The sequence below is a fragment of the Lethenteron reissneri genome, chromosome 43, assembly GCF_015708825.2.
Source record: "Lethenteron reissneri isolate LAM-NWPU_2019-01 chromosome 43, ASM1570882v1, whole genome shotgun sequence".
Taxonomy (NCBI): domain Eukaryota; kingdom Metazoa; phylum Chordata; class Hyperoartia; order Petromyzontiformes; family Petromyzontidae; genus Lethenteron; species Lethenteron reissneri.
The window spans coordinates 5,622,342-5,649,077 of NC_083821.1; the positions used below are offsets into that span (position 1 = coordinate 5,622,342).

Sequence of the window (26,736 nt, forward strand, 5' to 3'; positions counted from 1 at the left end):
GCTCATGTTGTAGCCGCGCAGTCTCCCCTCGGCTCATTCATTGACGGATCGCGTCTTGCCACGACGTCTGCGCTGCTGCTGCTGCTGTTTGACTCGCTCCTCCTCCTACATCAGACGCGCAAGACACCAACAGGGGGAACCACGCCACCGACTCGCATAGCAAAGCGGCTTGCTTCTTAATTTTTATTTTTAAACTTACTGCAGCGCAGATATAAATACATCCCCTCCGCCTAGAAATACACCTTCGCGCGACTCAGAAGTTGCGTCGTTAATGTCATTCGTGCCCATCATCGTATATTATTCATAGACGATACAGCGCTTGCCTGCGAAATTTGAGAGCTTGGAACCCACGCCGACTGCCTATAGCCAGTTTACCTAAGCAGAGTTGACAGCGATTGAAGACTCAACATCCTACGCTACAATAAAAAAAAAAGCCGACACGCAGAACACCGAAAAGACCTCGCAGATCTGCTCGCCACGAAGACGATGACGATCGAAAAGGAGAGCGGAGAAGGGCTTAGCTACTCCAAGATGCGAGGACTCTTTACCGTTATGACAGGTCAGTGTTGGTCATCCCTCTCTCATCATCTCTCTCTCATCATCTCTCGCTCATCATCTCTCTCTCATCATCTCTCTCATCATCTCTCTCATCATCTCTTGCTCATCATCTCTCTATCATCATCTCTCTCATCATCATCTCTCTCATCATCTCTCTATCTCTCATCATCTCTCTCATCACATGCGTCCAAGGATAAAAGATCGCACGCCCATTCCCACCCCGACCGTGTCGCCTGTAACAGACTTTCGGGGCAAGTTCTGTTCGCGATTCGCAAGCGCCTGTGATTGGGGGGTGGAGGTGGGAGATGGCTAGCACCACGCCCGGCCGCCTTTGTCTCCCACAGTAGCGATGTTTACAACACCGCACCTTATTGGGGAGGTGCAGGGTTACTCACTGGTGGTGTTAATCTCCGTGAGCGGGAATCGAACTCGGGAGTTATCGTAGCGCAGAGCGCGCTCACCGCTGCACTTTGCCAGATGCCGAGCAGACTTCACCACGCTGGGTTCACGATCTACCCGGGGGGTTATCATCTGTTCGCCACCGATGTGAGCCGTGACCACCTGCGATCCAAGCCTGGGGGTTGTCGGCGTTGGAGCGCGTAGGCCATGCGCACATCAGACAAATGTTTAAAAAAATATCGCGTTCTCTCTCTCTGAATTGTTACATATGGTCAGTATGCCTACGCATACTAACACGAATGCTATTTTCGCTTAATTGTAATCGGTGATTGTCAATAAGCAGCTCCGTCAAGAGAATGTGTAACGCATACAATATATACACGTGTGTGTGTACACGCGTGTGTATATTGTAAGTGCCCTATACGCACGCGCACACGTGTATCGTATGCATTCACGTGTCCCACGAGTATGCTACCGACACATACAGTGGCATCATATACGAATGCCTTGAATGTGCCACGTTGTACATTCTGTATCACGCGCCACAGAAGCATTACACACTTGGTTTAGCGTAGCAAGACTGCGGCTGCTGGGGTAACAGCTCTTACATGGAATACGGTAAAGGCAATCAGCCGGCCGGCACATTTTCAACATTGTGCAATGGAGTGAGCGTCGCATTGCCAACTCGGCAGGGTGATCGTATGGTGGTTGGTTGGTGGTGGTGTTGTCGTATGGAGGAGATGGAGGGAGATAGTCGTGGAAAATGATTGTAAGGGGTGGGTGGAGTGTGTGAGAGAGTCAAATAAAGGAATGATCGCTCCGTAAACCGCGCCACGGAATCGAACGCGAGCACCGTCCAGTTCATCCGCTGCGCTGTCTGCCTTGTCCCTCCGTGTCTAGAGGAGGAGGAGGAGGAGGGTGGTGGTAGGTGGACATGTATTTATTTACTTTCGTTTGCGAGCTCTCGAAAACCCGTGTCATCATCCCTCGGCTGAGAGGAACGCGAAGAGAATAAGAGTTGGGCACGAATATGACTGGCAGGCGTCGGGTTATCCGAGCAGAGATAGAGCTCGTCTCGGGAGCTAAGGTGTGAGCACGTTGTCGTCTGTGCCTGTCACAAACGGAGCGGCGGCGTAGCGCTGCTGCTGCTGCTACGAAATCCGCCGAGCTGAGTTCGATTCCGGCCAACGCCGCCTGTGTGAGGATCATCCACAGCTGTCAATCCCTGTACGGTTTATAGCCCCCGTGTGCTTGTTACAGGGACTTTGAGTTTTCAGGTCCACATGGCGTACAGCCGTTTCAATAGGGGCGAGGAAAAATGTGTCCTATTTGTTTGTGTTTCTCTCCCTTGTGATGGAACTTTGTAGGATGAACGTTGAGATGTATAAGGGGCACGGGGTGACCACTAAGGTCTGAATTGGTCTGTAATAATGTAGGATACTGATAAGGGGTTGACAGGTATGTCGTGGTGAGTGTACTAGTGGTGAGTATATGACTATATGTGTGTATCCCCCTTGTTATGGGACTTTGTAGGATGAACGTTGAGAATTGTAAGGGGCACGGGGTGACCAATACGGTCTGAATTTGTCTGTAACAAGGTAGGGCACTGATAAGGGGTTGAGAGGGATGGTTATCTGACTCGGTCCCGGTGCCTCCGCAGGTCAACTCAGCCTCAAATGAGTACCTGGTATGGTGATGTGTAAACATCGCCACTTGAAGCGTGGTGCTGGCCACCCACCCCCTCGTGTGCCGTGCCGTCCTTAGTAGGTGCTCATTAACAGCACTTGCCCCAAACAGTCTTTGAAGGCTAAATGTGGGAGCTTTGTCTTTGAAGTTCAACACAGGACATGTACGTGTCGCTTCGTGAATCAGTGGTTCTGTGTCCTGTCGAAAAAAGTCGAACTGTAGGTCACGTGTGGTGGCCAGCGTGGAAGAGTAGGCCAACTATCCTTCAGAAGGTCTCTCTAGAGGTCACTCGCTAGCAGTGGTGTGGGCAAGCAGTTGCATGGCCGCGCGTTTACAATTTCACTGCGCGGTACTAATCTATCATGCTCTATACATCCACGTTGCATTTGAATTGTATTGCTTTACTTACCTAAATGTAATATGCGCCGGTTGTGACTGTGATGGACTGTCATACATTGGTTATATCACGTGCATATACACTGTCTTGTACGTACATCATCTCATCCGCAGTGCACCGATGCATTTCCTAAATGCGTACGTCTGTTTGTGAGGGTTGGCTTCACCTAAAATGTACTAACTTGGTGCCTGTGAATGTCCTGTGATCTAATCAGGTAATTTCCCATTGACCTAGGTCTTTTAAAATCAAACCTTAAAATAATAATTCTAGATTTGAAGCTTTCGTGACTGCAAGGATTCATATTCTTAGGTTTTTTCGGTAAAATCACGTAGGTAAAACATTAAAATTAATAAAAAGCAAAATGAAATAAAAATCACGACGTTTCGGAGGCAACACAAGCTTCCGTCTTCAGGTGGAACCGTCACAGCCACGACAGCTGTATCAAGTAAATGAGAGATTGCAGGAGCTACCACTCCGTTTATATAAGGGCCAAGTACAGCACACTTTTTATTAATATGGTAAGGTGAGGCTTAAGAGGGTGAGCCTTTGTTGTTAAAATAATAATAGTAACTTACCCCCCCCCCCCTCTCTCTCTGTTTTCTCTCATCCCACAGCCTTTGTTAAGCAGCGGAGAAGTGGAATAAACGATCTCGTACAGAAGGTGGCGACCTCAAGTCCAATGTGTGATCCGTGAGTCTCACTGACGCTGCTGGTCCTCCTGCACACGCACCGTTTGACCTTTTGCCACGGCCACACCCTGCAGCTCCACGCCTACAACACGTGGCGAGCAGCGGGGGTGGCCACATGGTCCAAATGTTAAAGACGCGCAAGGCCAGCTTGGGTTCTGAGATCCTATGAGATTGGATGATTTAGCCGTAGGCTGTGCTAAAGGCTACGGTGTTAGGGGCAGGGCAAGGGTAAATGTTAGAGTTGAGACTGAATGTGGTGAGATCTAACGTTAGGGTGATGCTGAGTGATAGGATTAAATGTAAAGGTTAGTATTTGAATAATGCAGTGCAGTGCAATACTTTTTGAAGTTGGATCACTACTAGTCTTGTTTATTTTTCCATTACAGCTGCAACTCCTCGCTAATTCGTGTGCAGTGTTCACTGGGTGGTGGTTAGCAACTATTCAAGTGCGCAACAAACATTGAGATTCACGCGCGATTTGTGCCGTGCGTGTAGCATGTACGGCGGCGCACGTATCACTACTGCCAATGTAGGAAATTGGATAATCATCGAATTTAATTATTTGCACGCGTAACTTATAATCGGTTTTGTGGCTGTTTGCAGCTCCGGTTTTATATTTCAAACCATCAAGTGACACGTGATACGTGGCAGAGAGATGGATGGAGCTCAGCAGATGAACCGAATACCCAAAGTCAAACTCTGGTTGCTCATGCCACTTAGCTGTTACGGGGTGGGCAGGCAGGCAGGCATTATTACCCAGTAATTCTGAGTCACATAACAACTCTAAAACTAAACCTTTTTTTAATTTCACCAGGTAAGGCCCACAGAGCTATGTAGCTCTTTTTCAAAAGCGACCTGGCCACAAATGATAGCTCAACGAATTGACTCATCATGTGTACATTTATAGCAGCCAAACACTTGAAACACATGTTGATGCTAAATGTGGATGGGAAAACCCAGAGGAACCGAATAAAAATCCACGCGATGACAGTGGGGAGAACACGCAAACTCCAAATATACAGCAGCAGCGTCAGGGTCGGGAGCGAACCCACGACCTCCTGTATGCCAGGCGAGGTAGTTAACATCTCACCACCGTGGCGCCCCAAACTCGACCATCAGGTGCACTAAATGCGCTCGCCAGCATTCGGTACCATAGCGAGGGTGATACCGTAGCCATTGCATCTGGATTTGAAGCTTTCGTGACTGCAGGAATCCATACTCTTTGGTTCTTTCGGTAAGGTCAAGTATGTGAAAGAAAAAAAATCACGACTTTTGCGATCAAAACGTCGCGATATATTATTTTTTATTTTATTTTTTATTTTTCTACCTGCGTGACTTTACCGAAAGAACCAAAGAGTACGTAGCCATTGGATTCGCCAACAGACCCTTGGTGTCGCTGCGTGCGCTACGCGGGAAGCTGATTCACAATCTCTCTCTCTCGAGAGAGAGAGAGAGCAGGAAAAGCAGTTGCAGTTGAGATAACGAACCCACATTTGGCACGGCCTGGCGATCGGGTGATCGTGTGTGCGCAAGTGATACAGCGTTGGCGCCACCCCCCCTTGATAAAGTTTGAATTGATTGACTGTCGTAGAAGCTTGCCACACTGGCACGGTCACACCCGTGGCGCTGGCTTTATTAAGTGCAGATTAAAATGCAACGTTTGCACCCGTGGTGCTTCACGTGCAAAGAGCATTTGTTGAGTCCAAACTCTGACGTGCACCCAGCAGTAAACATTTTGGAGCTGTGTGCCAATTCGGGGTGAAGTTACCCGCAGCCCTCTGCAAAGCTTCCCCCCTCCCAGCCACAGCCACAGCCGGCGAGCAGTGCGATGCAATGCCACGATTCAAATGTCGCGAGTTAATTCGGTACTCAATTCCTTTTTTTTTGTTAAATTGTGAATGGTAGCGCAATGGGGCTCCCATCAACCCACTTGCATACAGCTGACGCCTCGTGAATGGGAAGAACAAAAAAGACCACGCAGATTAATTTGCACGTGATTCAGTACATCTAATAACCGCTATACAGCGAGATTAATATTCACCACGAAGTGACAGTTGGGTGCATTGGTCCCATGGCTCATGCTCACGGCTTTGCGACGGAGAAGGCGACTCGTGAAGTGTAACGCGTCCGTGACTAAAGTGCCGGCTAACATCGCCCGCGGCCCCTCAACATTTAGAGTTGCCAAGATACCAGAGTTTGCGTAAGCGCCGGCTTGGATAAATATAAGCGCCGACTTCCTAAGCGGCATTTTTGGTTTTGACTTTTTCTCATTGCGCCGTTTTGGTTCGTTGCTGTCGAGTTCAAACTTGGGACTTCCGTTAAATTTTGGCGGGAACAGCGCAAAAGCGCGAGGGGTTTCTTTTCCCGCTCTCACCCCCGCGGTGAGAAAAAAAAACCGCGTTCACAGAATGGCATCGGGAGGTTGACGGGACAGTGAGATAAAGCAACGCCGTTAACGTCCATTTCCAATTGGTCCCTCTCTATCTCTCTCCACGCAAATGCTCGAATGGCGCGTGTCTTATCAGCCACCACACACAAACACACACAAGTTGTTCCTCAAAAAGCCAACCCCAACAACGATTCGTGGATAAAAGTGTGTAGGTTCAACGGGAGAAGTGTGTAATGACAGGTGACGTTTCAGGCAATGGGCCTTCTCCATAGCACACAGTGAGGGAGACTGCACGTGACACTGTGGGGCCTGATAAATGAAATAAATGTTTCCTCATGGACAGTCCCTTCCAGAGTCTTGGCCTACATTCTATGGCTAAGGGTTAGCAACAGTGAAAAATAAAATTCGTTAAGTAGATGTAGTGTTATTCTTGGTTCTTTCGGTAAAGTCACGTAGAAGGGAAATAATAAAATAATATTAAACAATAAAAATTCTCACGACGTTTCGACTGCAACACAAGCAATCATCATCAGGTGTGAAATCCACAGCAAGAAAAACTTTTTTCAAATTTTCTTGCCGTGGATTTCATACCTGATGATGATTGCTTGTGTTGCAGTCGAAACGTCGTGAGCATTTTTATTGTTTTATATTATTTTATCATTTCCCTTCTACGTGACTTTTCCGAAAGAACCAAGAATATGAATCCCTGCAGTCACGAAAGCTTTAGATCGAGATGTAGTGTTTCTGCTCTGTATCTCCACACATTTTTTTCAAAGAAAAAGGTCACTCTGTCTGCCTATTGGCCATCCGCTGACGTTAACTCGCAATGTTTGTTGAGGATTGCAAACTCTGGGCCCGTTTCGACATTCTGCTTCTCATCAGCAGTCAGGCTTGCGAAACACAAACCTCTAGTTTCCCACGTATTGTTAGTGAGAGCATTCCCTGCACATAATAGGGCCCTGTTTGTGCAAAAACAAGCATATAGATTTGGGTCATTTAAATACTTAGCTAATTTGTTAGTATATTCACATTTGTCCACTGCGCACTCATCAATTATCATCAGCATGACCAGCAGCGCCACTTATCATTTAAGCATGCTTACACTGTACTCCATACGACACAGCGTGGAATCCTCTGTGTATAAAATACACTTCTAGATCTATTGCGGAACAAGTTTTGCATAAGGAGGCAATTGTACAGACATTTGAGCCGTGCCGCTCAAATGTAACTATGAGTCACGTAAACGTCCCCGTTCTCAAAGTTTGCGGTAGTCACAAATAACCGGAGTTACCAGGCAGCGAGACAGCCCCTACGGACATATCTGAATTTTTTATAACTTTTTTTTATTTTTTTCCGCTGCCTCGGTGGAAAACTCTTTAGCCGCTGCCCTTCGCGCATTCAATCGCTGCGAGGGGAGAGAACTTTGAATCGCACTCCCCACGCTGCTCAGCCCTTGAGATTTGGTGGGGGGGGGGAACCCCTCCAGATCTACTACAGAGGCTCTATCGGGTCGTTATAATAGGCCCGGTGGTGATGGTCGGTGGGGGATAAAGTATCAGGGAGCCCTCGTGCGAACGGGCCCTGCCAAGGGACCAGAGGTCGCAAACGGGTTTTGATTCCTTACCCGTACCCGGCCGCACCAGGGTCGCAAATGGGTACCCGTACCCGTTCCCTACCCGTACCCGTACCCTACCCGAAATGAGTGACAAACGGTGACTCACCAGTGACTCACGGCCTACCCGTACCCGTACCCGGCCGCACCAGGGTCGCAAACGGCTACCCGTACCCGGCCGGGTACGGGTAGCCGGGTATCTGGTAGGGTACGGGTATCGGGTAGGGTACAGGTATCGGGTAGGGTACGGGTATCGGGTAGGGTACGAGTATCGGGTAGGGTAGGGTATCGGGTAGGGTAGGGTACGGGTATCGGGTAGGGTACGGGTATCGGGTAGGGTACGGGTATCGGGTAGGGTACGGGTATCGGGTACCCGGTTGGGACCTCTGCAAGGGACTGGTGCCCACAGCGGCTGCGGGCGGCCACCCACGCCAGCCGCCAGACATTCTTGGCTGCAGAGGCAGCAATTGCAGTCTGTGCGCAAAGACAGCTTGGAAATGGAACGACGTGGCGGGAGTGGTGTGGGGGTGTTGTGCCAGATACCGTAGTCATCAGTGCAGGCGCGCAGAGACGTTGCCACGTTTGCTGCGAGCTGGGAAAAGGCTTCGGGTGAATTTTTTTTTTTGCTGTTGTTCAAATCGCTGTTGGGTTTTTCCTTCCGATTTGTTATTAAACTTTGTGTGTGTTGGTTGTTGTTGTTGTTGTTGTTTGTTGTTGTTGTCATCAGCACGGACGTGCAAGTGTTCCTGGATTCTGGCGAACCGAGGACGAAATGCATCGAAAACTACATCGAAAAGCCTGATGTACGTCGACTGAAATGTTATTTCGTTGCAATGTACGCACACCGTGGCGATGATGATTACGACGATTATGATGGCACGGATGAAGGCCTCTCCATCGCCGTGCGGTGCGGTGAATCACGTGCACTGTACCATAAAAAACTAGGAGTTCGATTCCCAGCAATGGCTGCACATAATTATTTCCACGCTTTGTTAAATGCCACATTCTAAAATTAGTCCGTGACCAACATTGGAATGGAATGCATGGGCCTGTGAGGGTCCGTAGCGTTTCGACCTGTTCTATTTAATTAGCTTCAGACTGTCCACTCGTGCAAACTATTTATTTTAATGAGAAGCTTCGTTTTAAAAGAAGAGGAAAATAAACATTCCATTCTGTGGTCTCATTTGATTCTATTTCCAGTCTCGTGACCTCCATTCAACCCCAGCGAATTTTTTTTTGTTATTTCAGGAAATTTCAACAAGAGATATCAACCTCGGTCCATCACACAACCCACAGTAAGAAACACACACATGCACTTGCACGCACACACGCACACGGCATCGTCATACAAGTGCATGCCAGCTATTGTATAAGCAATCTGCACGGCCTGCCACCTGGCTCATGTCTCCAATCTCATATCTACATTTCTTGCAGCAAACAGCACTGTCTCCCCATCCTCTGTGTGTGATGGGATGTTACTCTCTGTCTCTCCTTTTCTGTTCATGTGGTCTAAGTTTCCCTTCCTTTATTGATTGTACTTAAAACCCTCTCCCATCGTAAACAAAAAAAAACAAGACTTTTCTCTTAATGGTGTAGGATTTGTAAAAACACTCGCGTGTTTTGGGTGTGCATATTTGCAGTGTAATCTTTATTTTCGTAATGCTGTATTGCACAACGTCTAGAAATGCTTTCGCTACGTAACATTAAGCAAATATGATTTGCATACGGCTGTTACGGAACATACCGTGAGTACACGGATTAATAACAGAGGGTACAGAATATTGCATGCTGTGCCAACCATATGCTGATACACGTTAAACGATAAGAAACAAAATTTACGTTTAATTTATTCACTTAAGGTTACACTCACCCAAAGTGTATAAACGCTCATTAAATGGATGAACCGCATCTTTAAATAAAAAAACAGCAATGCAGTACCCTCCTGAAACGGGATTACTAAGACTCAAGAGTGAACTTTTCTGGATTTAATAAATAAATTGCATGACTTGGCCTTGGCTTGCAAAAAAATACGCCCCGTCAGCTGCTTTGTTGAGTTTAAGAATTACGGTAAATTCCAACGGCTACTTAATTTTAAAAAATACATCCCTCTTTCTTCGCTCCCTCTCTTTTCCTCCCCCCCCTCCCTCCCCCCGCAGGGCAAAACCCACAGACTTCGACTTCCTGAAAATTATTGGCAAGGGAAGCTTTGGGAAAGTAAGTAAGCCTGCACAGACCAGCTGAAAATTGAAGTCGATCGGTGCAACAGTCTCGCTGCAACAATCGTTGCAAGCGACAAATGATCAGAATCAGAATGTTGATTTGTACAGGAGGAATCCGATGAGCAGTGTGGTGTTGTCCATGTGTGTGCTCGCCGTTCGAATTGGCGCGCAGCAACAATGAGTAAATAAAGTTACAGTCGGGGCCTTCAACGCAGAACCAAGTTGCTCACTTCTCGGGACTGTGTTTTATTGTTGCGAATTGGCTGAATGGGGATCACGTGGTAATGACACGTGGCTGACTCGTGATAAATAAGTGGCATTAATCTGTCGTTGTGAATGTGATTAGCGTGCACTCAGGAGTTATTTTGCTTATAACTTCTTGTCTAAAATACCCGCATAGATGTTTTTGTTCATAGGCCCAACAGACACCTTTTTCTTGCCTAGTCAACTGCCTGTCTTACCTGGGCTCAGGCAAGAGGTGAATGGGAGTGGGGGGACAGGAACTGGGCCTCCCATTGTCTATTTACTGAGCTTAACGGCTAATTACCATGCAACTATGTAGCAAAACAGAAGCAACAAAGTTGCACTGTCAAACATGCGATGTTGCCCAACAAAGTCGCGTGCAAGAGAAGTGCACGGCCAGCTCCACACGGCAACCGTTGGTATATTCTGAGCAACATCTTTACGCGCGGAGGGCACGCGCGGCTGCGTTTGTGCGTCTCATGAGGTTTATGTTCTGCTCTGTGTTCTCAACCAGGTGCTGTTAGCCAAGCTCAAGACTGATGAGAAGTTTTACGCTGTCAAGGTGCTCCAGAAGAAAGCCATTCTCAAAAAGAAAGAGGTAAATATCCTGAACTCACCCGCCATAGCAGAATGCCTATCATGTCAAATGTCAAAGCGGCAACCGGGCATTATAGCATATGACAACATCGCCATGAATATACCCGATTTTGTCAAGCATCGGATCGAGCCTGATTGTCGCCGTAATTGGGGAGGATACTTTTGAAATAGCAGGCGTTCTAGGCTTGGGCTACAAGTAGACCGGGAAATGGCAGAGCTTGCAGTGTGCAACTCCTTCGTATGTGGCCGGTTTTCTCAGTCTTCACCGGTTTCCGACCCACAAGCCAAACACTTGAGACTCTCATGGATAATTATAGGTCATCATTAGAATTGCTCAGCCATTGTGCATCTCTCCTTAACACAGTTGACCACAAACTTGCCGTCCAGCCCATCTCGACATTGACACCATCGGCCTCTAGCAAAAAGCTATTGCCAGCACGGCTGCTCAGGCAAAGCCGGCGCCTGTCCAACGCCAACACAGGGTCTCTGCAAACACCAAGTGTGGAGTGGTGCCTCTTTGGGCGATGGGCGCGCCAGCAGGGCAACGGCCTCTGCCCCAACACCCCCCCCCCCTACCCCGTAACCCAAGTGGCGTCTTCTCGGTCAGGCCCAACGCATGCATCGTCAACCCTGCAGGTGTCCCGCGGTGCGCCGCGCATTGGCGATAGGTGGAGAGATCAGAAATGCGCCCGACTCATGGCCTCGCCCGGCAGCGCCTCGCGCTTGGATTACGAGCGGCTGCAACGACCGCCGTGACAATCCCACTGGATGCGTTGTCGTCGTTGTTGTCGATGATGATGTATACATGAATGTTGAACTTCTATCGCACCATACCAACCGTGCTAATTGGAGGTGCGCAGGAGAGATAACAAACGAAACAGAAAAAGCAGTTCTAAGGAAATTAGTTTTACATTTTTATTTAAAAATGCACAGCTCCAGTGGCTTCCGAATAATACTAATGATGTCGCTGGGTCATTAGTATTCGCACGTTTTACCATAACAGCATCGTCTCTCTCTCTCTCTTTCGTTCTCTCGCTTGCCTTGTCCAGCAAAAGCACATCATGGCGGAGAGGAATGTACTCCTCAAGAATGTGAAGCATCCCTTTCTCGTGGGCCTGCACTACTCCTTCCAGACGGCCGACAAGCTCTACTTTGTGCTTGACTACATCAACGGCGGAGAGGTGAGAACGTCTACCTGTGCACCGTGCATTGTAGTGCATCACAAATGGAAAGAATACCTCAAATCTCCAGCAGGCGTCAAGGTCGGGATCGAACTCACGACCTCCTGTGTACCAAGTGAGGTAGTTAACATTTTGCTACCGCGAGATAGTTGAATATTAAACTTCTTTTGCACCGTACGTAGCAGCCCGTGATAATCGGAGCTGCGGGGGTCACATTAATTGTTTAAAACTCGGAAAAGATGACTGATTCTCGTGGCATGTCACCGTGAGTGCGACAATCGATTTCAAAATCGACGAGTCTCTGCGATCATTACACCCGGGCTAGCGTGACCTCGTCTGGGTTAGCTGTCGAAGGCAGGAAAGGAGAGAAGAAGCACGGGAGAAAAAGGTTTGGGGGGCTGGGCAGTGGGTGGGGGTGACGGAAGGGGGGGGCTCTCTGCCAGAGAGGGAGAGGCAGAGACGGACGGAGGGAGAGCGAAGACGACGGAGAGGATAAGCGGCGGGGCTCGCGAGACAGAATGGCGGCTGCATTCCAGCGGCGTCCTCTTCCTGTCATTGTTTGTCCGCCCGCGGTTGCGTGCTGGCGCGGCCGCCCCTCTTTCCTGCGCCTTTCCCCCCCTACCGCCCCCCCACCCATCCCCCCCCCCCATCCCCCCCCCACCGGCGCGTGCTATCTCAGGATAGCGCCGCAGCGTGAGGAAGGACGCGAGAAAGGCAGGAGGACGCCGGGCCCGGGTCTCGCCGATTTTAACTCTCCGCTCTTGCCAAACGAATCCGACAACAATTACAGACGCGCAGTTGGTGAAAGAGTTGCGTTCTTCATCGTGAACCGGGCCTCTTAGTCAGGGTGGGGCGGGGGGGGGGGCAGCGCTGGGTCAACGCACCTCGGCTTGGCAGGAGCACACGCATACCGTGTCAACCCATACGGTTCACCACGTATTTTTGTTCGGGGACTTTTGAGTTTTCCGGTCCGTACGGCGTACAGCCGTTTCAATACGGGCAGGAAAATGCGTCTATTTGTTTGTGTTTCTCCCTTGTGATGGGACTTTGTAGGATGAACGTTGAGATTTATAAGGGCACGGGGTGACCAATAAGGTCTGAATTGGTCTGTAATAAGGTAGGGCAATCATAAGGGGTTGAAAGGCGTGCAGATGCTGCAGCTGTCTCTTACAGGTTTACCGTCATTGTTAAGTTCAAAAGCTGCCCTCCCAACGTTTACACACCTGTTACGTTGTGTATACACACAACAGGTACTGTACACCCAGCTGATATTTATTTAGCAAGTAATACGGATTGACGTCAGCGCACAGCGAAGGCTCGACGTCGCGAGGTCATGGGGGCAGATTTGGATATCGTGTTGGATGATAGATTCTCAAATGGCTGAGAGCCAGGAGAACGGCTCGCGTCCGTGCTGTGTGTGACTCTCACACACGGGGACCTTGATTTGCAGTCCCCGTAACCATTGGCTCTGGGAGCAGCATCACATCACGGAGCGCACTCGGCCAAAATATTTTCACGTCGATTTTGAATCCTCATTCATTCATTCATTGCACAAACGCGTGAATACTCGGCAAGAAATTGCAACACGCACATGTGCACATTTACACCCAGATGCTGCTGATAATAAATAGGCTGTTATTCCATTGAACTTGCGACCTTGGTTATGACGGACACATTCGCCCAATGTTCTACTCCAGGAGCCCATGGATGAGCTGAATTCATTGCATTTTGTGAACCAGATTAGGTGTTCTCATGTCGAACAAATATCCTCTTGGCACCATCTCCCCCGTGCACCACACACTCCCTAGGCATGTACCCACAACCAAACACTGTTATATTCATATTCTTTGGGTCTTTCGGTAAAGTCACGTAGATAGGTTCAAAGAAAAAAACAGAAAACTAGTAGTTTTTTTGTTATTTAGTAGTAGTTTTTTGTTATTTTCTTTGAACCTATCGACGTGACTTTACCGAAAGACCCAAAGAATATGAATTCCTGCAGTCACGAAAGCTTTAAGTCAAGATCCAACCACTCTTCCGTCGACTCACACACGTAACGCGTAATCCCCCCCGCGCCCTATTTTTGGAATACAGTACGCATCATCCACACTCGCGCAATGCCCGGCGATGCTACCACAACCAGGTTAAGATTGCAACGCAAAGTCTCACGGAGAGGAACATCTCAAAAGACATGCAGAAAGCGGCCGTCTGGAATGCTCTTCCTGTCGACATTCGGAAGCCACTGGGAGTGATGCACTTTGAAATCGATATCGAAAAAGAATTTCTTTATAACCGCTTTTAGTGCTTAGTTTTTTTGCCCTGCCCCCGCACCTCAAATGATGCCGGTTGTCTATGCACGGTGCGAAAGTTGTTAACCATATACACACATACGTACAAGGGATTCCAAAGGCAGCCGTGAAAAAGATTGAAAATTCTACGCGACAACAGCCCACACACGCATCCCCTCGGGGATCTGTCCTATTTTCGGTCACGGAGACACCGCGCCACTTTTACACGAATATTACGCAAAGGAACATTTTACCACGCACGAGCTCAGGATCTCCTATAGCGACGGAGTTACTCATCGCGGCGTCGAAGCGGCCTCGATGCCGCTATGAATCATTGGCACAGTGTGTTGGCGTGGGCGTTTTTTCTCTCGCTGCCACCGCGTGCGCACGTTTTCCCTTGATTGAATGAAGTCGGCCCACGCTCTGCCGTGCGCAGGTGTTGCGCACACGGGCTACAAAATCCCCTTCTCCTGTTGGCCACGGTGGCGAGATGTTAACCGCCTTGCCTGGTATACAGGAGGTCGTGGGTTCGATCGCGACCCTGACGCCTCTATAATTGGAGTTTGCGTGTTTCTCTCTCTCACCGTAGTTGCTTGGATTTTTCTCCGGATGCTCCGGTTTCTCCCTTCACATTTAGAAACATGCTTTTAGAGTAGTTGGCTGCTATAAATTTCCACTCGGGTAGGCCACTTCATTGAGCTATCATTTGTGGCCAGGTCGCTTGTCAAAAAGAGCTTCATAGCTCAGTGGGCCTCACCTGATAAAAATTAAATTAAAAAATGCATAGTTTTCCTCTGGTGCTGTTGTTAATTCACAATGCTTGTGAATGTCAATTATGCCAGGGACATCCTGAGCCTCAATGCTCATTTTCATGAGGATCCTGCAATAAATGGGATGTTTTGGCCAATTCAATGAATGTTTGGTTTGTGGGGAAAAACCGCAGATCCCAGAGAAATGCCACACATTCGAGGGTAGTAACACTTAGAAGCTCTGATATTTTCTGGCCACATCACAGCTCAACCCAACAATACCTGGTATAGCCAGGCAAGTACTAGCTAGGCTCAAAAGCTGCGTGGCTTACAGGATCGGATGTGATCGGGTGCAGTCAGGGCGATTTGGTTGAAGATCACAAAATGCCAGGTGATGGAAACCGCGTAGACGACTGCCCAAATTGCGTTGGGGCGAAACCTAAGTTGACGATGGCTGTGATACTAATAGGGTTTTTAACCTTTTTTTTCTGGCAACAAAACTGATACCTTTTGCAAGGAATCGTGTTTACATTAACCACAATACTTGCAGTCAAATGCAAACAAAAAACGCCAAAAGGCGTCATCTGGTCGAACACCATATAAGACGAGGCTCCAAAGAAAGCTGTCTCTGGTGTGGACCAATCAGTTTCAAAGACAATGCATAAATTACCAGAGTATTGTTTTTTGTTTGCATTTGACTGCAAGTATTGTGGTTAATGTAAACATGATACCTTGCAAAAGGTATCAGTTTTGTTGCCAGAAAAAAGGGGAAAAACCCTATTAGTATATTTCGGTACTGGCAAAAGAGGTCCCATGATGGTGATGGCTGTGATGTTTCTGCGATGGCTGTGGTGCCGGTTATTCACACGGCTCTTCATTTGTCTTCCGTCCCAGCTCTTCTTCCACTTGCAGCGTGAGCACGTGTTCCTGGAGCCACGGGCCCGCTTCTACGCGGCCGAGATCGCAAGCGCCATTGGCTACCTACATTCGCTCAACATTGTCTACAGGTGAGATCACCCAAGTTCACGTTGGAATATCCCACGATGCTCCGCGAGCAGGTGATGGGATCATTCCATTTTGAGTGTATGGTAAGGGGTGGCAATTGCAGTTTCTTAAATGTGTATTGAGTGCAGGGCTTGTGTTGCGTGGCTTTGCAAATGCCAGAGTTTGGTCCCTGTGCCAGTAAAAAACATGTCTATCCACACCAACCAGACCCGTGTCATTTGCAACACCCAATTGCCACCCAGTTGGATAGGCGGTAGAGCGAGCAGCTCGCAATCGGAAGGTTGCAAGTTCAAATCCTGGTTTGGGGTTGACTCAGCCCAAGTACCGTTTTGTGGGGAAGTCAACAGTGGTTCCCATGGATAGATTCGCTCCCTACAATAGAAATGTGGAATTGACACGAATGGTTCAGGGCTGTAAGCAGGAGATGACGAACCGCTACCAGTGCTCGTTTGAGCATAGAATCACTTCGACTGAAGCAGATTGCATCACATGCGATGCGGTTTCTGGTTTAAACGCTCTCAATCCGTTTGGTGAACCCCTTGTGTGACTAAATGCGACGCTTCTGTTTTACTTTCCCCCATCAGAGACCTAAAGCCCGAAAACATTCTTCTCGACTTCGAGGTAATTCTAGCATTTTATTTATACCCACAAGACACACAAATGCATGTACAAAGACAAAGATCCCCCTCGTATAGCCTTAACATGCTGTGTGTTATTAGCGAGTAGCACTTATGAAGGCCGGCACGGCACACGAGGGCATGGGTGGCCAGCACCACGCCCAGCCGCCTTTGTCTCCCTAGTGGCGATATTTTACACGCAATTATTTGAGGCTGAGTCGACCTGGGGGAGACCCGGGACCGGTTCAAATAATCGTCACTGGTGTTGGCCGTGAGCGGGAATCTCTTAATTATACTTTGATACCTGCGAGACACAAGCGCATGCACACCAGAGGTCGCAAACGGGTTTTGATTCCTTACCCGTACCCGTACCTGGCCGCACCAGGGTCGCAAACGGGTACCCGTACCCTACCCGTACCCGTACCCTACCCGAAATGAGTGACAAACGGTTACTCACCAGTGACTCACGGCCTACCCGTACCCGTACCCGGCCGCACCAGGGTCGCAAACGGCTACCTGTACCCGGCCGGGTACGGGTAGCCGGGTATCGGGTAGGGTACGGGTATCGGGTACCCGGTTGCGACCTCTGATGCACACACACACGCCCGCCCGTGCACGCGCGCGCACACACAGATGCTCGCGTTGTGAAATTATGTGCACGTCCTGCAGACAGCAGCGCAAGGTTTTGACGCTCGTATTCTTTGTTCGCTTCGACAGGGCCACATCATCCTCACAGATTTTGGCCTCTGCAAGGAGGGAATTCAGACCAACGACACCACCTCCACTTTCTGCGGCACTCCAGAGGTGAGCGATTGCTTCTGGGTGTTTGTTTGTTTTTTTCAGATACGAAATTTATTTAACAAACCGGAAAAAAAACCGTAGCCAACGCTTGAGCCGAACGCGTGGGTGGATCTTCGTTGCACGTGGCGTGCGAGCCAAGCCACCACTCACCGTCCTTCTGTCTCAGAAATGTTATTTGTCCCTTAGGTTTTTTCGGTAAAGTAACGTAGGTAAAAAATTAAAATTAATAAAAGTAAAATAAAAATCACGACGTTTCGGAGGCAACACAAGCTTCCGTCTTCAGGTGGAACCGTCACAGCACGATTGCTGTTTCAAGTTACTTGCATCCGAAACGTCGTGATTTTTTTATTTTACTTTTATCAATTTTAATGTTAATTTTTTACCTACGTGACTTTACCGAAAAAACCTAAGAATATGAATCCTTGCAGTCACGAAAGCTTCAAATCTAGAGTTAATTGTCCCGTCGTTCTACCAGTCACGGCACTTGAGTAGGGGGCTCATTTTGACCGGAAGGAACCAGCCAGGGAACAACGTATTATTTTTTTACGATTAGCGACGTACTGTGTGTATTTATCTATGACGTAACACCTTTTGACCCAGGGCAACCAAACAAAAGCCTTGATGAAAATGTTTCACCATGCTCGTCGCAATGAGCGGGGCCCCCCCTAGCGGACAAAATGCGGCATTGCACCGAAAGTTAAAAGTGAATTTCGATTTAAAGCTTTCGTGACTGCAGGGATTCATCTTTTTGGTTCTTTCGGTAAAGTCACGTAGAATGGAAATAATAAAATAATAAAAATAAAACATTATACAATAATTCTCACGACGTTTTTAAAAGTGAATGTTGGAGGGATCAAACCTGAGCCCTCATGCAATGCAGTTTTATTATCGATTATAATTTAGACAAGAAGCAAAACAAAAATCACCCTTTCCGTAAGACGGTCTCATACCGGATTGTTTAGATTTGTGTTCATACATCGTCTCTTTGCGCACTGGCCCACCCAAACGTTATTTCGATCAAAGCGTTTCCCCCCACCTGCTCCCTCCACCCCTCCCCCCCCCCCCCCCCCCTCCCACAGTACCTGGCACCCGAGGTCCTCAAGAAGCAGGCGTATGATCGCACCGTGGACTGGTGGTGCCTGGGAGCCGTGCTGTACGAGATGCTCTACGGCCTGGTGAGCGCTCAAGCGACGGTCGCACATCGCGGTTCACGCATTCTCGCGACGGCGCACGTTTGCGGACGAGCGAGTCATCGCCATCGTCGCCGCCGTTCTCTGCCCGACAAATGAGACGCGTCGGTGCGGTAGCCACCGTCGTCCCGCGGTCGACAGACCCCCGTCTCGGTCAAAACCCAAACGGCCCTCGCTTCTTTTCCCCCGCCCCGGTTTCAGCCGCCGTTCTACAGTCGCAACACGGCCGAGATGTACGACAACATCCTGAAGAAGCCGCTGGCGCTCAAGCCGAACATCTCCAACTCGGCGCGGGATCTGCTGGAGGGTCTGCTCCACAAGGACCGCACCCAGAGGCTCGGCGCTAGCGGAGACTTCGTAAGAGACGCCACCGCCAACCGCTCGCACGGAATGTTGTTCGGCGCACGCTCCGTCCCGTTTCCCCCTCTACTGCGCTGAACCCGCGGAGTGAACCCCCTGGCGTGTATCGCCGCTTAACTCGACGATTCTTAATGTTCATCGTTTGTTTTCCCCGCCCACCTCCCTCCCCCTCCACACCCACCGTCGTATTGAAATGCATGGCCATTCCGCTATTTTTAACTTTACTGCTAATTCAAAAAGAGCCATGTTCTTCTCTCCACCAGAACGATTTTTTTATCCATTATTTCATTAGAATGTGCTGCCGCTCAGGTGTTGAATATTAAGTATTGGCGCTTCCCCATTGTCTTCGCAGGAGTGTCGCCTTATCAGCGAGAATATTCACGCCTTTAGCCCATTTCATAGATATTTACATTTTAGGCTCTCTCCATCTTCCTCCAACTGGAGGGATGTTAACACACGAGCGAGCGGGTTGGGCCGATCACTCCTTGGCGTGCCTGTATGTGTGTACGTCGAAATTCTTTCGAGCCATACGTAGCCAACCAGCAGCTCGAAAGAAACGAGGTCTCAATCTAACTTTGTTCATTTCGCACACACCCCGTTGCCCTCGCCCCCACCAGACGGAGATCAAAGGTCACGTCTTCTTCTCCCCCATCAACTGGGAAGATCTCCTCTCAAAGAAGATCGTGCCGCCGTTCAACCCCAATGTGGTGAGCCTCACGTCCAACCACCAGAAGCGACGCCACGCTCCAGTGACCCTCCCCCAGTGACCCCCCTCCAGTGACCCCCCAGTGACCCCCCAGTGACCCCCCCAATGACCCCCCCAATGACCCCCCCCAGTGACCTCCCACAGTGATCCCCCCAGTGATCCCCCCAATGACCCCCCCAGTGACCCCCCCCCAGTGACCCCCCAGTGACCCCCCCAGTGACCCCCCAGTGACCCCCCCCAATGACCCCCCAGTGACCCCCCAGTGACCCCCCAGTGACCCCCCAGTGACCCCCCCAGTGATCCCCCCCAGTGACCCCCCAGTGACCTCCCCAGTAACCCCCCAGTTACCCCCCCCCCAGTGACCCCCCAGTGACCCCCCCCCAGTGACCCCCCAGTGACCTCCTCCCAGTGACCCCCCCAGTGATCCCCCCCAGTGACCCCCCAGTGACCCCCCAGTAACCCCCCAGTTAACCCCCCCCAGTGACCCCCCAGTGACCCCCCCCAGTGACCCCCCAGTGACCCCCTCCCAGTGACCCCCCCAGTGATCCCCCCCAGTGACCCCCCAGTGACCCCCCCAGTAACCCCCCAGTTAACCCCCCCAGTGACCCCCCCCCAGTGACCCCCCCCAGTGACCCCCCAGTGACCCCCCCCCCATGACCCCCCAGTGACCCCCCCAGTGACCCCCCAGTGACCCCCCCCAATGACCCCCCAGTGACCCCCCAGTGACCCCCCAGTGACCCCCCCAGTGATCCCCCCCAGTGACCCCCCAGTGACCCCCCAGTAACCCCCCAGTTACCCCCCCCCCCAGTGACCCCCCAGTGACCCCCCCAGTGACCCCCCAGTGACTCCTCCCAGTGACCCCCCCAGTGATCCCCCCCAGTGACCCCCGTGACCCCCAGTAACCCCCCAGTTAACCCCCCCCCAGTGACCCCCCAGTGACCCCCCCAGTGACCCCCCAGTGACCCCCAGTGCCCCCCCCAGTGATCCCCCCCAGGACCCCCAGTGACCCCCCCAGTAACCCCCCAGTTAACCCCCCCCAGTGACCCCCCCCCAGTGACCCCCCCCCCCGTGACCCCAGTAACCCCCCCCAGTGACCCCCCAGTGACCACCCCAGTGACCCCCCAGTGACCCCCCCAGTAACCCCCCAGTTAACCCCCCCAGTGACCCCCCCCCCCAGTGACCCCCCCCCCCCCCGTGACCCCCCCAGTGACCCTGGTGCAAGAGTCCCTCGGTTATCCAGGACGGCCACAATGAACGGGCTCATCAGAGTTTGTGATCACAAAGACCAGGGCTAGGGCAGCGGTCCTAGCGAGCTCAGCACACGCATCATCGGAGCTCAATGATCAGGCAGCTGGCAGCAAGCAACAACAACAACGACGATTGCGTTTAAAAGCCTGATTTGGGGCTTGTGCGTGACAGTATTAATGTCACGGAGGAGACCCAGATCGTCGTCTTGGCTTATTTATTTACGTTTCATTACTCTCGCAACGTACGTAGCCAACTGTGCTAATCGTAGGTATGGGGAAAGGGCAACATGGCTAACGGCCCGGAACATCGTTTATTCCGGGAGCTAATTGAATGTCATTGCCCTTAACGGCACTTGACTGAAGGTAAAGCTCTCCGACAGACGTTGCTGGGCACTGCCCTGCCGTCTGACATCTGGTGTCGTCTCGAAAGTTTCGGTCACACTGGCCTCGGTTATCAGAGAAAGGTGGCCGTCGGGAAGCAAAGGCAATGGGCCAGGCATTGAACCTCCAGTGCGCTTTCTCAAACAACATCAACATTACATCGTGCGCTTTACGAACTCAACATTTCCTCCCATCGCCCTGCTCCAGGCTGGAGTGAGACCGCCGTTTTTTTACGACCGAGACAAACATGAGCTCATAATCAATCGTTCGCCCTCCCTCCCTCCCCATTCCGCGTGCAGAACGGTCCGTCCGACCTGCGTCACTTTGACCCGGAGTTCATCTCAGAGCCGGTGCCCGGCTCGTTGTGCCGCTCCCCGGGAGAGTTCGCGGTGAGCGCCAGCTTCCAGGAGGCGAGGGACGCCTTCGCCGGATTCTCCTACGCCCCTCCCAACGGCTCCGCCTTCCTGTGACCTGGCCGCGGATCCGCGCCGAGCGTTCCTTTCGGCCCGTCGCCGACTTGCAAGAGGAAAATCTTGATTCCCTTTCCCATCGGTGGGCCCTCCTAACTGCCCGGTTAGCGGGAGGTGGGCGGGGGGGGGGGAGGGTGAAGGCTCGAGGGAGTTGCGGTTCGGTTTGCCGAGGTCGGCGGTTCGATGACTTTTTGCCCGACGCCGACGTGAAAACCTTCTGCGGTCGTGGGGGTTGTTGGTGACTCGACCCCGCCCCCCCCCCCCCGGCACCATGTGACCTCCGTCCACGTCGTTCGAGCCGACGGGGATGCGGTGTTTTTACGGATCGGCACCGGAATGGGAAGAGGAGGAAAAAAATGTACTTTCCTTTTAATGAATATCTAAGCAGATTAATCAAAGTAACGTGTCGGAAGCTGGAGCATAATTCGTTAGATGGACCAAAGCGACATTAGCAGTCAGATCCCAGTTCAAGCGAGCTGGACCTGAACGTGGGAGCGTTTGGATTGTCGATTTTTGTTGTGATTTTATTTCCCGTTCTAATGTTCTTGCACTTAAGACCAGCCAAGAAGGCAGTAGGAATAAGTGGAACGTTTGTTGTTTGCGAGAGAGAAGAGAGAGAGAGGAGAGACGGGAGCGAGCCTGGGCTCGTTGTCTTACAGCGGGCCGGCAGTGGTCGTTGCACCTTCACTTGCCCTTGAGGCTCGCTCTCGGTGGCAGATCGACGCGCGAGAGAGACAAAAGCCGATTGTGAAGACGTCCGGCATGCAGACTTGAAGACTTTCATCAGCGTTAATTGCTGCTCTGAATACTTTCGGCAATTCCAGCAACAACAAAAAAAAGCAACTTTTCCGACGAGCTGGTAATTGTCCGCACTGTTGTTGTTTGTTGTTATTGTTTTTAGTTGTTTTGTTTTTCGAAAGCCGTATTTATTAATTGTTGTTAATTAGCGTAAGAGTGGGCTCAAACTGGAGGGGAGGGGGGAAGAACGCTGTTGTTAGGCTCATTCCGCTGCTCGTTCCGAATTGATCGGTGACAACGCAGCTCACCCTTGGCTTGAACCTCAGCGCGCGAGGCCGCGTCTTTTGGGGCGTGAGATTTTAGGGTTTTTGGTTTTAAACGTAGCGGAACTGGCAACTTGTTTTCAGTCACTCTCGAGTGTGACCGTGCGCGATTCACACGGTGCAAAACCTAAACACTTCACTTCAATAGCCACTAAGGGACCGGCTCATTTTTCCAAAGTTCCGGAGAGAGATGAGCGGCCCCGCTGCCGACGAAACTAGGGCGACACCCACAGCCGACAGCGGTGATCTGCTCTTAACTAGATGGCAAGCTCCCGTCGCACGCACGCACGCACGCACGTAAGCACTCACGTACGTACGGACGTACGCACTCACGTACGCACTCACGCACGTACGTACGCACGCACGCACTCACTCACGCACGTACGTACGCACTCACGTACGCACGCACGTACGCACATAACTTGCCCGGTGATGGGGGCAGCTGCAAAGCCTCTGTTATTAATACTGTACACACACACACACAGTTGGATTTGTACGTTAACGTATGTGCGTTGAACTTTTTTCGCACCATACATAGTCAACTGTGCTAATATCAGAGGTGCGAGGGAAGGACAAGACACGAAACACAAAAGGCAACGTGAACACCGCACCTCCGATAAGCACGGTTGGCTACGTGTGGTGCGAAAGAAGTTCAACATCATGCGTACATTTCGGGAAACATCCGAAAGTAACGTCGGATCAACCCAGCTGCTTGCTAATTCAACGCGGCTATTTAAAAAATCCGCCGCAGAGCAGAAAATGAAGACCTCCTCAATCCTTCGATCGCCTCGGGCAACCGGTACCGAATCGCACATCATCATCAATGCGGCCGCTACCGGCAACTCAATCTGGAACTTGGCAAGAGCCCGTTGATGCCACCCAATTCTCCGTATGACGAGACGCGCTTTAGTCCCCGCCGTGCAGGAGAGTATTCTAAAGCAAAAGTCGAGGGGTGCGTCTTCTAATCCGGTACAGGAGTTGCGTGTGCGTGCGTGACCAGATTTGTATAACTTTAATTGGCACCGGGCACAAATTTTTGGGGTGCGTCTTATTTTCCAGAGAGTCGTATAATGCGGAGATACAGAGTTCTGTTTTGCAAGGGAGACCTGGAGGCTTCAAGTTGCACCGGGCTCTGTCGCCGAAACGTCCCGTTGATGCCGTCAACATCGCAGCCGCGTGCGAATTGGCACAGGCCGTTGTAGCTGTGCAATAGACGAAAGGCTTACGTTTCTATCGATGACAGTTGTGTACGTGCGCAAGCAATGCATGTATGGGAAATCAAAGAGAAAATGAATGGCAGGTATAATGTGGGTTCTTTTTTTACAATTTGAAGTAACAAAAATCTTTTTGGGTTATTACCGGATAGCGCACGGGTCTTCCGCAAGAGGCAGCTGTTCGTTTGAATGTGAAACTTGGAACAATTGTATCGATGTCAACAATCTACACGTAATAATGTCTACAAGAATCAATCAACGTCTTTTGCATTTCGTAATAAGCGTCATTGTTCTTCTGTTTAAAAAGTGCATTGACAAACTGGTTAAAATGTTTTTAATAACGCACATTCAAGAAAACCACACATACAAGAAAACCACGCATGCAAGAAAACAGAAACTCCTAAGCAGACTAACTAACTACAGATGGGCAAAAGACAAACAAATAACGAAACATAACTAGCGATCAAGATCAATCTTCGTAGCGACAGGACGACTCGGATGGAGTGGTGTGTATACTGTAAGAGCAGACAGCTGAATGAAATACGTTTAAGATCATATGCAGTCCAGGACGTGTACTTCACAAACTTGCGATGAGAAATGAGGACCAGCCAAATGCCAGTCACGCGAACACAATCCACAGAATTATGTTGAAAGGTATAACAAACCTGCACTTCGTATTTAATCAATACTCTGATATTAGACCTACGACATTTAAGTGGGTCTGCATATTGTTGGCATCGTTTTTTTAAGAACTTTTGACTGGTCCCCATTTCCACTTGTTAGCATGCATACGTGCGTGTGTGTGTGTCCGTATATATATTAAAGCGGTTTACAGAATGTTACTTCCCACTGTTAATGTTATAGTCAGTGCCAAAGGTGATGGGTTTAGTTAGTTAGTTTTTTCATTTAAATCCTAATTTATGATTGCTTGACACAACTACGCTGGAAGGAAATGACCGCGAGCGTTGCGGGCGGCAAAGTAGTTGATCCTGCAAATCATCTCTCCGCGGCGGGCGCGAATGTGTTCATCAGGTCTCACGGAAGAGTCTGCGTTTGCCTTGGCACTGGAACGTCGCCCCATGCGGAAGGCAACGATTCCACGAGGACTGAGCGCAACTGCGCGTAGCCCCACGCCTTCAGCGTTCGTCGCGGTGTCAAAATTTCGTGGACCGAAAGAGTTGGGAGCTGTTGATTGAGCTGTTCGTTTTGACCAAATGGGAATGGAGACAGCTGCGGATGTAATTTGCCTGGCTCGCCGTACGGTGCTGATAACTTATTATTACTATTATTGTAGCACTCGGCTCGATAGTTTTTTCTAAAATTGCAATTATAATATGTGGTTGTTATTGCACACGTATTACCTTTTAGCGTCTGACATTGAAAAGAATGCGCGCGCGCGGTGTTGCAGTACAAGTGTTAAACTTCCAATACCTAAGCTATTAAAATCACTTGGTTAAACGAAACTTTTAATTCACTATTGCGATACCTTCAACATCCCAAGCATGTCACTGTCAACTTCATTTGAGCGTCCGTGTTGTTCCACGCGTTGAGGTTTTCGCGTGTGCATTGCAGAATTTATCCCGAGTTCGCGATGTTTCATCTCCAGGTGATGACAGCATCCCCGCGTGCAGGCGAACACGGCAGAGGCACAATGTCAAAGCTCTCATTGATTGTCATGACCGACCGTTGCTGACGGCTGAATTTATTCCCGTTCAACGAGTGTCAGTGTTGAGTGTTGAGTGAATTTACAGTTCAGACACCTGCATTTTTTTTTTGGGCTAGGAGTAAAACTGTCAAATTCAAAGTTTGGTTGAATCCCTGGGGAAATGTTTTTTCCCTCACTTTATAAGTGCCCGTTCCATCCTATTATAACTTACAAATGATAAGCACCACGATAGTCGACTGAAATTCAGTGTCTTAATAGATATTCACGAACTTGGGAACAAACGTGTAATTTTTGGTCAGAGAAATTAAATACAAAAATTATGATGATGCTTTATCATTGCCTCACATACCCCAGTTCCCAGAGCCACCGATCCTGACCAGATTTGTACAATTGCCATCTGTTCCACTCAGTATATATGGCAAATTCTAGATTTGAAGCTTTCGTGACTGCAAGGATTCATACTGTTAGGTTTTTTCGGTAAAGTCACGTAGGTAAAAAAAAAATTAAAAGTTAATAATTTTAGATGTGACGGTCCCACCTGATGACGGAGACTTGTGTTGCCTCCGAAACGTCGTGATTTATTATTTTATTGTATTTCCATTATTACTTTTATTAACTTAAAGAAAAAAACCTACGTGACTTTACCGAAAAAACCTAACAGTTTATATGGCAAACACGGATCACGGCTCATTAATAAGTTGATTGAAAATATGGAACCAGTGGACTTGAGTTAGAGAACCATTGCCTTGTATAATCATTGTGAACATATTCCTTGCATTAGGTACAGTGTATTACAAGCAATACTCGATGATGTATACAAATTGTATATAAAAACATAAAATTATATTATACATTACACATTGAATGTGCATCTCAGTGTATATCTTTAGAATGCTCAAATGTGTTAACAAGTCTTGTTAACGAATTTTTAAATGCATAATGCAACGTTTCCAGTTCTGTAAAAAAAAATAACGGTGTATCAATGTAGAAATAAAGCTCACATTGAGCTCACGA

General features: G+C 49.5%; 1 protein-coding gene across 1 annotated transcript; it reads left to right on the forward strand.

Annotated features, from left to right (window-relative positions):
• LOC133353336 (serine/threonine-protein kinase Sgk1-like) lies at nucleotides 1-26,736 on the forward strand. The gene is made up of 14 exons (XM_061569484.1): nucleotides 1-559; nucleotides 3,655-3,730; nucleotides 8,458-8,533; nucleotides 8,979-9,025; nucleotides 9,887-9,944; nucleotides 10,707-10,790; nucleotides 11,839-11,970; nucleotides 15,899-16,011; nucleotides 16,594-16,630; nucleotides 17,344-17,430; nucleotides 18,507-18,602; nucleotides 18,819-18,974; nucleotides 19,595-19,684; nucleotides 21,611-26,736. Exons 1-14 carry the CDS (start codon nucleotides 487-489, stop codon nucleotides 21,779-21,781), a joined length of 1,296 nt encoding a protein of 431 aa, XP_061425468.1. The 5' UTR covers nucleotides 1-486; the 3' UTR covers nucleotides 21,782-26,736.

Bases quoted from the DNA above. Each gene is read 5' to 3' on its own strand.
- LOC133353336 (XM_061569484.1), top strand. From the start codon at position 487: ATGACGATCGAAAAGGAGAGCGGAGAAGGGCTTAGCTACTCCAAGATG. The intron at 3,731-8,457 runs GTGAGTCTCACT...TGTTGTCATCAG, and splicing joins TCAAGTCCAATGTGTGATCC to CACGGACGTGCAAGTGTTCC. The intron at 11,971-15,898 runs GTGAGAACGTCT...CTTCCGTCCCAG, and splicing joins ACTACATCAACGGCGGAGAG to CTCTTCTTCCACTTGCAGCG.